This window comes from Oncorhynchus keta, chromosome 15 (assembly GCF_023373465.1).
Source record: "Oncorhynchus keta strain PuntledgeMale-10-30-2019 chromosome 15, Oket_V2, whole genome shotgun sequence".
NCBI lineage: Eukaryota > Metazoa > Chordata > Actinopteri > Salmoniformes > Salmonidae > Oncorhynchus > Oncorhynchus keta.
In genome coordinates this window covers 5195969-5209638 of record NC_068435.1, presented here as the reverse complement: position 1 = coordinate 5209638, position 13670 = coordinate 5195969, and the positions used below count along the sequence as shown (strand labels likewise).

Genomic DNA, 13670 nt, shown 5'->3' with positions numbered 1-13670 from the left:
CTCCTGCCCACTCTCTCCTCTTCTCTCTCTTCTCTCCTCTCTCTTCTGAGACACTTGTAACATCACCATCTCTTGCAGTTTGAGCAGTTCGAGAGCACGATTGGCTTCAAGCTCCCTAACCACCGTGCAGCCAAGAGGCTGTGGAAGACCTGTGTCGAGCACCACACGTTCTTCAGGTAAGAGATGTCTATCCTTACGATTTGATACGGAGTCTTCAGGTATTCATAGCCCTTTGACTTATTCCACATTTTGTTGTGTTACAGCCTGAATTCAAAATGTTTTTTTCCCCCTCACCCATCTAACCACAACACCTCATAATGACGAGGTGAAAACATGTTTGTAGAAAAATGTAGTAAATTAATTGAAAATTAAATAAGAAAAAATATTTAAAAAATACAGAAATATCAAATTTCCGTAAGTATTCACACCCCTGAGTCAAAACATGTTAGAATCACCTTTGGCAGCGATTACAGCTGTGAGTCTTTCTGGGTAAGTCCCTAAGAGCTGTGAGTCTTTCTGAGTGCAAATTATTCTTAAAGAAATTCTTCAAGCTCTGTCAAGAGGTTTTTTTCCCCCTGACATGCTGGTAGAAATGAGGTTTGCCTGCATTAAAGTCCCCGGCCACTAGGAGCGCCACTTCTGGATGAGCATTTTGTTGTTTGCTTATGGCCTTATAAAGCTTGATGAGTGAGGTCTTGGTGCCAGAATCAGTTTGTGGTAGTAAATAAATGGCTACGAATAATATAGATTAAAACTCTCTTAGTAGATAGTGTGGTCTACAGCTTATCATGAGGTACTCTACAGATATTACAGTTTTTAATGTCCTGTTGGCAGGATAGTCTTAATCGAAGATCGTCCAGTCCTGTTTTCCAATGACGGAAGTTGGCCAATAAAACGGAGGGAAGTGGTGGTTTACAGTAATATAGCTGTTGTGAATTCTTACTTTCACCTCGCCCTCCTCCCCCCTTTCCTTCACGCTGATGACTGGGATTTGGGCCTTGTCTTGACAAAGCAGTATATCCTTATATTGGCCTCATTAAAGAAAAAGTATTTGTCCAGTTCGAGGTGATTTCCGATGACCGGAAGCAGTGTTCAGTCATAAGAGACGGTGGCAGAAACATTACGTACAAAATAAGTTACAAAAAGCGGGGGAGAAAAAAAACAAACAAAATGACGCAGTTGGTTAGGAGCCCGTTTTAATGTCAGCCACCATTATCAGATCCTGTGAGAGGCATCGGGAATGACAATGGAAAACCTCCCTGGTCTTTGTGTTTGAAATTCACTTCTCCACCGAGGGACCGTGTGGGGTACAAGGATGAAGTAGTCATTAAAAAAATGACACCGATTGAATCCATTCCAACTTATTATGTGAATTCTTAAGCACATTTTTACTCATTAACTTATTTAGGCCATAACAAAGAGGTTGAATACTGATTGACTCAATACAGTTCAGCTTTTCATTTATAATTCATTTATTTAAAAAAAAATGTGTAAGAACCTAATTCCACTTTGACATTATGGGGGTGTATGTGTTCGGGTTCTTATTTTTCAGAGTAAATAACTCGCACTAGAGAAGCTTTAACCAAGTTTAATTCTTCCCAAAGGTTCTATACAGCTGTATTCAAACTCAACATTTCTCCAATCTATATATATATATATATATCCCACTTAAGACCCTTCTCCTTCTCTCCAATCCTTGCATTTTATGGTTCTACAGGAAGAGAGTAAAGAGGGTAACAGGATACCAAACATTTATTACTCCCTTAAGAGAATCTGTCCTGACCTCAACCCCTCCTTCACCTAATCCACAGAGGTCCATCTGTCTCCCCTGTATCAACACATCTCTGTCCTGACCTCAACCCCTCCTTCACCTAATCCACAGAGGTCCATCTGTCTCCCCTGTATCAACACATCTCTGTCCTGACCTCAACCCCTCCTTCACCTAATCCACAGAGGTCCATCTGTCTCCCCTGTATCAACAAGTCTCTGTCCTCACCTCCTGACCTCAACCCCTCCTTCACCTAATCCACAGAGGTCCATCTGTCTCCCCTATATCAACACATCTCTGTTCTGACCTCAACCCCTCCTTCACCTAATCCACAGAGGTCCATCTGTCTCCCCTGTATCAACACATCTCTGTCCTGACCTCCTGACCTCAACCCCTCCTTCACCTAATCCACAGAGGTCCATCTGTCTCCCCTGTATCAACACATCTCTGTCCTGACCTCAACCCTCCTTCACCTAATCCACAGAGGTCCATCTGTCTCCCCTGTATCAACACATCTCTGTCCTGACCTCAACCCCCACCTAATCCACAGAGGTCCATCTGTCTCCCCTGTATCAACACATCTCTGTCCTGACCTCAACCCCTCCTTCACCTAATCCACAGAGGTCCATCTGTCTCCCTGTATCAACACATCTCTGTCCTGACCTCAACCCCTCCTTCACCTAATCCACAGATGTCCATCTGTCTCCCTGTATCAACAAGTCTCTGTCCTCACCTCCTGACCTCAACCCCTCCTTCACCTAATCCACAGAGGTCCATCTGTCTCCCCTATATCAACACATCTCTGTTCTGACCTCAACCCCTCCTTCACCTAATCCACAGAGGTCCATCTGTCTCCCCTGTATCAACACATCTCTGTCCTGACCTCCTGACCTCAACCCCTCCTTCACCTAATCCACAGAGGTCCATCTGTCTCCCCTGTATCAACACATCTCTGTCCTGACCTCAACCCCTCCTTCACCTAATCCACAGAGGTCCATCTGTCTCCCCTGTATCAACACATCTCTGTCCTGACCTCAACCCCTCCACCTAATCCACAGAGGTCCATCTGTCTCCCCTGTATCAACACATCTCTGTCCTGACCTCAACCCCTCCTTCACCTAATCCACAGAGGTCCATCTGTCTCCCCTGTATCAACACATCTCTGTCCTGACCTCAACCCCTCCTTCACCTAATCCACAGATGTCCATCTGTCTCCCCTGTATCAACACATCTCTGTCCTCACCTCAACCCCTCCTTCACCTGATCCACAGATGTCCATCTGTCTCCCCTGTATCAACACATCTCTGTCCTGACCTCAACCCCTCCTTCACCTAATCCACAGAGGTCCATCTGTCTCCCCTGTATCAACACATCTCTGTCCTGACCTCAACCCCTCCTTCACCTAATCCACAGAGGTCCATCTGTCTCCCCTGTATCAACACATCTCTGTCCTGACCTCCTGACCTCAACCCCTCCTTCACCTAATCCACAGAGGTCCATCTGTCTCCCCTGTATCAACACATCTCTGTCCTGACCTCAACCCCTCCTTCACCTAATCCACAGAGGTCCATCTGTCTCCCCTGTATCAACACATCTCTGTCCTGACCTCAACCCCTCCTTCACCTAATCCACAGAGGTCCATCTGTCTCCCCTGTATCAACACATCTCTGTCCTGACCTCAACCCCTCCTTCACCTAATCCACAGATGTCCATCTGTCTCCCCTGTATCAACACGTCTCTGTCCTCACCTCCTGACCTCAACCCCTCCTTCAGCTAATCCACAGAGGTCCATCTGTCTCCCCTGTATCAACACATCTCTGTCCTGACCTCAACCCCTCCTTCACCTAATCCACAGAGGTCCATCTGTCTCCCCTGTATCAACACGTCTCTGTCCTCACCTCCTGACCTCAACCCCTCCTTCACCTAATCCACAGAGGTCCATCTGTCTCCCCTGTATCAACACATCTCTGTCCTGACCTCAACCCCTCCTTCACCTAATCCACAGAGGTCCATCTGTCTCCCCTGTATCAACACGTGTCTCTCCTCTTGTCCACCCGACACCACAGCTATCTGTCTTTCTACAGAGGTCCATCTGTCTCCCCTGTATCAACACGTGTCTCTCCTCTTGTCCACCCAACACCACAGCTATCTGTCTTTCTACAGAGGTCCATCTGTCTCCCCTGTATCAACACGTGTCTCTCCTCTTGTCCACCCAACACCACAGCTATCTGTCTTTCTACAGAGGTCCATCTGTCTCCCTGTATCAACACGTGTCTCTCCTCTTGTCCACCCAACACCACAGCTATCTGTCTTTCTACAGAGGTCCATCTGTCTCCCTGTATCAACACGTGTCTCTCCTCTTGTCCACCCGACACCACAGCTATCTGTCTTTCTACAGAGGTCCATCTGTCTCCCCTGTATCAACACGTGTCTCTCCTCTTGTCCACCCGACACCACAGCTATCTGTCTTTCTACAGAGGTCCATCTGTCTCCCCTGTATCAACACGTGTCTCTCCTCTTGTCCACCCGACACCACAGCTATCTGTCTTTCTACAGAGGTCCATCTGTCTCCCCCTGTATCAACACGTGTCTCTCCTCTTGTCCACCCGACACCACAGCTATCTGTCTTTCTACAGAGGTCCATCTGTCTCCCCCTGTATCAACACGTGTCTCTCCTCTTGTCCACCCAACACCACAGCTATCTGTCTTTCTACAGAGGTCCATCTGTCTCCCCTGTATCAACACGTGTCTCTCCTCTTGTCCACCCGACACCACAGCTATCTGTCTTTCTACAGAGGTCCATCTGTCTCCCCTGTATCAACACGTGTCTCTCCTCTTGTCCACCCGACACCACAGCTATCTGTCTTTCTACAGAGGTCCATCTGTCTCCCTGTATCAACACGTGTCTCTCCTCTTGTCCACCCCGACACCACAGCTATCTGTCTTTCTACAGAGGTCCATCTGTCTCCCCTGTATCAACACGTGTCTCTCCTCTTTGTCCACCCGACACCACAGCTATCTGTCTTTCTACAGAGGTCCATCTGTCTCCCTGTATCAACACGTGTCTCTCCTCTTGTCCACCCGACACCACAGCTATCTGTCTTTCTACAGAGGTCCATCTGTCTCCCCTGTATCAACACGTGTCTCTCCTCTTGTCCACCCGACACCACAGCTATCTGTCTTTCTACAGAGGTCCATCTGTCTCCCCTGTATCAACACGTGTCTCTCCTCTTGTCCACCCAACACCACAGCTATCTGTCTTTCTACAGAGGTCCATCTGTCTCCCCTGTATCAACACGTGTCTCTCCTCTTGTCCACCCGACACCACAGCTATCTGTCTTTCTACAGAGGTCCATCTGTCTCCCCTGTATCAACACGTGTCTCTCCTCTTGTCCACCCAACACCACAGCTATCTGTCTTTCTACAGAGGTCCATCTGTCTCCCCTGTATCAACACGTGTCTCTCCTCTTGTCCACCCGACACCACAGCTATCTGTCTTTCTACAGAGGTCCATCTGTCTCCCCTGTATCAACACGTGTCTCTCCTCTTGTCCACCCGACACCACAGCTATCTGTCTTTCTACAGAGGTCCATCTGTCTCCCCTGTATCAACACGTGTCTCTCCTCTTGTCCACCCGACACCACAGCTATCTGTCTTTCTACAGAGGTCCATCTGTCTCCCCTGTATCAACACGTGTCTCTCCTCTTGTCCACCCGACACCACAGCTATCTGTCTTTCTACAGAGGTCCATCTGTCTCCCCTGTATCAACACGTGTCTCTCCTCTTGTCCACCCGACACCACAGCTATCTGTCTTTCTACAGAGGTCCATCTGTCTCCCCTGTATCAACACGTGTCTCTCCTCTTGTCCACCCGACACCACAGCTATCTGTCTTTCTACAGAGGTCCATCTGTCTCCCCTGTATCAACACGTGTCTCTCCTCTTGTCCACCCGACACCACAGCTATCTGTCTTTCTACAGAGGTCCATCTGTCTCCCTGTATCAACACGTGTCTCTCCTCTTGTCCACCCGACACCACAGCTATCTGTCTTTCTACAGAGGTCCATCTGTCTCCCCTGTATCAACACGTGTCTCTCCTCTTGTCCACCCGACACCACAGCTATCTGTCTTTCTACAGAGACCCATCTGTCTCCCCTGTATCAACACGTGTCTCTCCTCTTGTCCACCCGACACCACAGCTATCTGTCTTTCTACAGAGGTCCATCTGTCTCCCCTGTATCAACACGTGTCTCTCCTCTTGTCCACCCGACACCACAGCTATCTGTCTTTCTACAGAGACCCATCTGTCTCCCCTGTATCAACACGTGTCTCTCCTCTTGTCCACCCGACACCACAGCTATCTGTCTTTCTACAGAGGTCCATCTGTCTCCCCTGTATCAACACGTGTCTCTCCTCTTGTCCACCCGACACCACAGCTATCTGTCTTTCTACAGAGGTCCATCTGTCTCCCCTGTATCAACACGTGTCTCTCCTCTTGTCCACCCGACACCACAGCTATCTGTCTTTCTACAGAGGTCCATCTGTCTCCCCTGTATCAACACGTGTCTCTCCTCTTGTCCACCCGACACCACAGCTATCTGTCTTTCTACAGAGGTCCATCTGTCTCCCCTGTATCAACACGTGTCTCTCCTCTTGTCCACCCGACACCACAGCTATCTGTCTTTCTACAGAGGTCCATCTGTCTCCCCTGTATCAACACGTGTCTCTCCTCTTGTCCACCCGACACCACAGCTATCTGTCTTTCTACAGAGGTCCATCTGTCTCCCCTGTATCAACACGTGTCTCTCCTCTTGTCCACCCGACACCACAGCTATCTGTCTTTCTACAGAGGTCCATCTGTCTCCCCCTGTATCAACACGTGTCTCTCCTCTTGTCCACCCGACACCACAGCTATCTGTCTTTCTACAGAGACCCATCTGTCTCCCCTGTATCAACACGTGTCTCTCCTCTTGTCCACCCGACACCACAGCTATCTGTCTTTCTACAGAGGTCCATCTGTCTCCCCTGTATCAACACGTGTCTCTCCTCTTGTCCACCCGACACCACAGCTATCTGTCTTTCTACAGAGGTCCATCTGTCTCCCCTGTATCAACACGTGTCTCTCCTCTTGTCCACCCAACACCACAGCTATCTGTCTTTCTACAGAGGTCCATCTGTCTCCCCTGTATCAACACGTGTCTCTCCTCTTGTCCACCCGACACCACAGCTATCTGTCTTTCTACAGAGACCCATCTGTCTCCCCTGTATCAACACGTGTCTCTCCTCTTGTCCACCCGACACCACAGCTATCTGTCTTTCTACAGAGGTCCATCTGTCTCCCCTGTATCAACACGTGTCTCTCCTCTTGTCCACCCGACACCACAGCTATCTGTCTTTCTACAGAGGTCCATCTGTCTCCCCTGTATCAACACGTGTCTCTCCTCTTGTCCACCCGACACCACAGCTATCTGTCTTTCTACAGAGGTCCATCTGTCTCCCTGTATCAACACGTGTCTCTCCTCTTGTCCACCCGACACCACAGCTATCTGTCTTTCTACAGAGGTCCATCTGTCTCCCCTGTATCAACACGTGTCTCTCCTCTTGTCCACCCGACACCACAGCTATCTGTCTTTCTACAGAGACCCATCTGTCTCCCTGTATCAACACGTGTCTCTCCTCTTGTCCACCCGACACCACAGCTATCTGTCTTTCTACAGAGGTCCATCTGTCTCCCCTGTATCAACACGTGTCTCTCCTCTTGTCCACCCGACACCACAGCTATCTGTCTTTCTACAGAGGTCCATCTGTCTCCCCTGTATCAACACGTGTCTCTCCTCTTGTCCACCCAACACCACAGCTATCTGTCTTTCTACAGAGGTCCATCTGTCTCCCCTGTATCAACACGTGTCTCTCCTCTTGTCCACACATCTATCTGTCTTTCTACAGAGGTCCAGTCTCATTCACTCCTTATTAATATACTGATCTGATCTAGCGCGTCTTTAATGTCTCAATGTTCAAAACGTCGAATCCGAGGCCAGTGACACAAAACCTCCATTTTTAAATTCAGGCTGTAACACAACATAAGGTCGAAGGTCGATGGAGTGTATATACTCTCTGAAGGCAACACCGCAGAACATTATAAAAAATGAAAACTTATCTTTAATCAGATCTTTACTGTAAAATGTAACAAGCGAAGTGATTTTTATCTCCAGATAAATGTATCCCTTTAAGACAATTTTTTTTTATTTTTTTTTTACCTTTATTTAACTAGTCAGGTTTAAGAACAAATTCTTATTTTCAATGACGGCCTAGGAACAGTGGGTTAACTGCCTGTTCAGGGGCAGAACGACAGATTTGTACCTTGTCAGCTCGGGGGTTTGAACTTGCAACCTTCCGGTTACTAGTCCAACGCTCTAACCACTAGGCCACCCTGACGAGTAACATGTCTGAGATCTGTTTTGATGTACTGTAAATTAAATTTATTATTATTATTGTAAAATATACAGATTTTTTTTTTTTTTTTGATCACATAATTGTTGAATTTAGTCTAACTTTTTTTCTCCTCTGTCAGGTTGGTGTCTCCAGAGGCCCCCCCGAAGAAGTTCCTAGGTCTTGGTTCTAAGTTCCGCTACAGCGGTAGAACCCAGGCTCAGACCCGGAGAGTCTCCTCTCAGATCATCAGGGCCGCGCCCATCTTCGAACGCTCCTCCTCCAAACGCTACACCATGTCACGCAGCCTGGACGGAGGTACAGAGTCAATGTGGAGGCTATATACAGGGTGTTACGGTACAGAGTCCATGTGGAGGCTATATACAGGGTGTTACGGTACAGAGTCAATGAGGAGGCTATATACAGGGTGTTACGGTACAGAGTCAATGTGGAGGCTATATACCTGGTGTTACGGTAAAGAGTTAATGTGGAGGCTATATACAGGGTGTATCAGTACAGAGTCAATGTGGAGGCTATATACAGGGTGTATCAGTACAGAGTCAATGTGGAGGCTATATACAGGGTGTTACGGTACAGAGTCAATGTGGAGGCTATATACAGGGTGTATCAGTACAGAGTCAATGTGGAGGCTATATACAGGGTGTATCAGTACAGAGTCAATGTGGAGGCTATATACAGGGGGTACCGGTACAGAGTCAATGTGGAGGCTATATACAGGGTGTATCAGTACAGAGTCAATGTGGAGGCTATATACAGGGTGTATCAGTACAGAGTCAATGTGGAGGCTATATACAGGGGGTACCGGTACAGAGTCAATGTGGAGGCTATATACAGGGTGTATCAGTACAGAGTCAATGTGGAGGCTATATACAGGGTGTATCAGTACAGAGTCAATGTGGAGGCTATATACAGGGTGTATCAGTACAGAGTCAATGTGGAGGCTATATACAGGGGGTACCGGTACAGAGTCAATGTGGAGGCTATATACAGGGTGTATCAGTACAGAGTCAATGTGGAGGCTATATACAGGGGGTACCAGTACAGAGTCAATGTGGAGGCTATATACAGGGTGTATCAGTACAGAGTCAATGTGGAGGCTATATACAGGGGGTACCGGTACAGAGTCAATGTGGAGACTATATACAGGGTATTACGGTACAGAGTCAATGTGGAGGCTATATACAGGGTATTACGGTACAGAGTCAATGTGGAGGCTATATACAGGGTGTATCAGTACAGAGTCAATGTGGAGGCTATATACAGGGTGTATCAGTACAGAGTCAATGTGGAGGCTATATACAGGGTGTATCAGTACAGAGTCAATGTGGAGGCTATATACAGGGGTATCAGTACAGAGTCAATGTGGAGGCTATATACAGGGGGTACCGGTACAGAGTCAATGTGGAGGCTATATACAGGGTGTATCAGTACAGAGTCAATGTGGAGGCTATATACAGGGTGTTACGGTACAGAGTCAATGTGGAGGCTATATACCTGGTGTTATCAGTAAAGAGTTAATGTGGAGGCTATATACAGGGTGTATCAGTACAGAGTCAATGTGGAGGCTATATACAGGGTGTATCAGTACAGAGTCAATGTGGAGGCTATATACAGGGTGTTACGGTACAGAGTCAATGTGGAGGCTATATACAGGGGTACCGTCAGAGTCAATGTGGAGGCTATATACAGGGTGTATCAGTACAGAGTCAATGTGGAGGCTATATACAGGGTGTATCAGTACAGAGTCAATGTGGAGGCTATATACAGGGTGTATCAGTACAGAGTCAATGTGGAGGCTATATACAGGGTGTATCAGTACAGAGTCAATGTGGAGGCTATATACAGGGGGTACCGGTACAGAGTCAATGTGGAGGCTATATACAGGGTGTATCAGTACAGAGTCAATGTGGAGGCTATATACAGGGTGTATCAGTACAGAGTCAATGTGGAGGCTATATACAGGGTGTATCAGTACAGAGTCAATGTGGAGGCTATATACAGGGTGTTACGGTACAGAGTCAATGTGGAGGCTATATACAGGGTGTATCAGTACAGAGTCAATGTGGAGGCTATATACAGGGTGTATCAGTACAGAGTCAATGTGGAGGCTATATACAGGGTGTATCAGTACAGAGTCAATGTGGAGGCTATATACAGCGTGTATCAGTACAGAGTCAATGTGGAGGCTATATACAGGGGTACCGGTACAGAGTCAATGTGGAGGCTATATACAGGGTGTATCAGTACAGAGTCAATGTGGAGGCTATATACCTGGTGTTCAGTACAGAGTCAATGTGGAGGCTATATACAGGGGGTACCGGTACAGAGTCAATGTGGAGACTATATACAGGGTATTACGGTACAGAGTCAATGTGGAGGCTATATACAGGGTATTACGGTACAGAGTCAATGTGGAGGCTATATACAGGGTGTATCAGTACAGAGTCAATGTGGAGGCTATATACAGGGTGTATCAGTACAGAGTCAATGTGGAGGCTATATACAGGGTGTATCAGTACAGAGTCAATGTGGAGGCTATATACAGGGTGTATCAGTACAGAGTCAATGTGGAGGCTATATACAGGGGGTACCGGTACAGAGTCAATGTGGAGGCTATATACAGGGTGTATCAGTACAGAGTCAATGTGGAGGCTATATACAGGGTGTTACGGTACAGAGTCAATGTGGAGGCTATATACCTGGTGTTACGGTAAAGAGTTAATGTGGAGGCTATATACAGGGTGTATCAGTACAGAGTCAATGTGGAGGCTATATACAGGGTGTATCAGTACAGAGTCAATGTGGAGGCTATATACAGGGTATTACGGTACAGAGTCAATGTGGAGGCTATATACAGGGTGTATCAGTACAGAGTCAATGTGGAGGCTATATACAGGGTGTATCAGTACAGAGTCAATGTGGAGGCTATATACAGGGGTACCGGTACAGAGTCAATGTGGAGGCTATATACAGGGTGTATCAGTACAGAGTCAATGTGGAGGCTATATACAGGGTGTATCAGTACAGAGTCAATGTGGAGGCTATATACAGGGGTACCGGTACAGAGTCAATGTGGAGGCTATATACAGGGTGTATCAGTACAGAGTCAATGTGGAGGCTATATACAGGGTGTATCAGTACAGAGTCAATGTGGAGGCTATATACAGGGTGTATCAGTACAGAGTCAATGTGGAGGCTATATACAGGGTATTACGGTACAGAGTCAATGTGGAGGCTATATACAGGGTGTATCAGTACAGAGTCAATGTGGAGGCTATATACAGGGTGTATCAGTACAGAGTCAATGTGGAGGCTATATACAGGGTGTATCAGTACAGAGTCAATGTGGAGGCTATATACAGGGTGTATCAGTACAGAGTCAATGTGGAGGCTATATACAGGGGGTACCGGTACAGAGTCAATGTGGAGGCTATATACAGGGTGTATCAGTACAGAGTCAATGTGGAGGCTATATACAGGGTGTATCAGTACAGAGTCAATGTGGAGGCTATATACAGGGGGTACCGGTACAGAGTCAATGTGGAGACTATATACAGGGTATTACGTTACAGAGTCAATGTGGAGGCTATATACAGGGTATTACGGTACAGAGTCAATGTGGAGGCTATATACAGGGTGTATCAGTACAGAGTCAATGTGGAGGCTATATACAGGGTGTATCAGTACAGAGTCAATGTGGAGGCTATATACAGGGTATTACCAGTACAGAGTCAATGTGGAGGCTATATACAGGGTGTATCAGTACAGAGTCAATGTGGAGGCTATATACAGGGTATTACGGTACAGAGTCAATGTGGAGGCTATATACAGGGTGTATCAGTACAGAGTCAATGTGGAGGCTATATACAGGGTGTATCAGTACAGAGTCAATGTGGAGGCTATATACAGGGGGTACCAGTACAGAGTCAATGTGGAGACTATATACAGGGGGTACCAGAACAGAGTCAATGTGGAGGCTATATACAGGGGTACCGGTACAGAGTCAATGTGGAGGCTATATACAGGGTGTATCAGTACAGAGTCAATGTGGAGGCTATATACAGGGGGTACCGGTACAGAGTCAATGTGGAGGCTATATACCTGGTGTTACGGTAAAGAGTCAATGTGGAGGCTATATACAGGGTGTATCAGTACAGAGTCAATGTGGAGGCTATATACAGGGGGTACCGGTACAGAGTCAATGTGGAGGCTATATACCTGGTGTTACGGTAAAGAGTTAATGTGGAGGCTATATACAGGGTGTTACGGTAAAGAGTCAATGTGGAGGCTATATACAGGGTGTTACGGTACAGAGTCAATGTGGAGACTATATACAGGGTGTATCAGTACAGAGTCAATGTGGAGGCTATATACAGGGTGTATCAGTACAGAGTCAATGTGGAGGCTATATACAGGGGGTACCGGTACAGAGTCAATGTGGAGGCTATATACCTGGTGTTACGGTAAAGAGTTAATGTGGAGGCTATATACAGGGTGTTACGGTAAAGAGTCAATGTGGAGGCTATATACCTGGTGTTACGGTAAAGAGTCAATGTGGAGACTATATACAGGGGGTACTGGTATAGAGTCAATGTGGAGGCTATTTACAGGGTGTACCGGTACAGAGTCAATGTGGAGGCTATATACAGGGTGTTACGGTACAGAGTCAATGTGGAGACTATATACAGGGGGTACTGGTATAGAGTCAATGTGGAGGCTATATACAGGGGGTACCGGTACAGAGTTAATGTGGAGGCTATATACAGGGGGTACCGGTACAGAGTCAAAGTGGAGGCTATATACAGGGTGTTACGGTACAGAGTCAATGTGGAGACTATATACAGGGTGTTACGGTACAGAGTCAATGTGGAGACTATATACAGGGGGTACCAGTACAGAGTCAATGTGGAGGCTATTTACAGGGGTACCAGTACAGAGTCAATGTGGAGGCTATTTACAGGGTGTACCGGTACAGAGTCAATGTGGAGGCTATATACAGGGTGTTACGGTACAGAGTCAATGTGGAGGCTATATACAGGGTGTTACGGTACAGAGTCAATGTGGAGGCTATATACAGGGGGTACCGGTACAGAGTCAATGTGGAGGCTATATACACGGTGTTACGGTACAGAGTCAATGTGGAGACTATATACAGGGTGTTACGGTACAGAGTCAATGTGGAGACTATATACAGGGGGTACCAGTACAGAGTCAATGTGGAGGCTATTTACAGGGTGTACCAGTACAGAGTCAATGTGGAGGCTATATACAGGGTGTTACGGTACAGAGTCAATGTGGAGACTATATACAGGGTGTTACGGTACAGAGTCAATGTGGAGGCTATATACAGGGTGTTACGTAGTACAGAGTCAATGTGGAGGCTATATAGAGGGTGTTACGGTACAGAGTCAATGTGGAGGCTATATACAGGGTGTTACGGTACAGAGTCAATG

General features: G+C 47.0%; 1 protein-coding gene and 2 long non-coding RNA genes across 3 annotated transcripts in view; 2 read left to right on the top strand and 1 right to left on the bottom strand.

Moving 5' to 3' along the window:
• The window catches only part of LOC118376843 (band 4.1-like protein 3), a 135699-nt gene that overhangs the window by 59215 nt on the left and 62814 nt on the right, over nucleotides 1-13670 (top strand). Inside the window, 2 exon segments of the mRNA XM_052464311.1 lie at nucleotides 79-176; nucleotides 8339-8514. Coding sequence (XP_052320271.1) covers nucleotides 79-176; nucleotides 8339-8514 — 274 coding nt within the window.
• Nucleotides 957-3502, top strand: LOC127907533 (uncharacterized). Its single transcript, XR_008064754.1, has 3 exons — nucleotides 957-1955; nucleotides 2829-2970; nucleotides 3405-3502. It is a non-coding gene; the product is annotated as an uncharacterized LOC127907533 (long non-coding RNA).
• On the bottom strand, nucleotides 2089-3798 carry LOC127907532 (uncharacterized). The gene is made up of 4 exons (XR_008064753.1): nucleotides 3692-3798; nucleotides 3083-3462; nucleotides 2581-2801; nucleotides 2089-2225 (listed from the first exon to the last, which is right to left on the bottom strand). It is a non-coding gene; the product is annotated as an uncharacterized LOC127907532 (long non-coding RNA).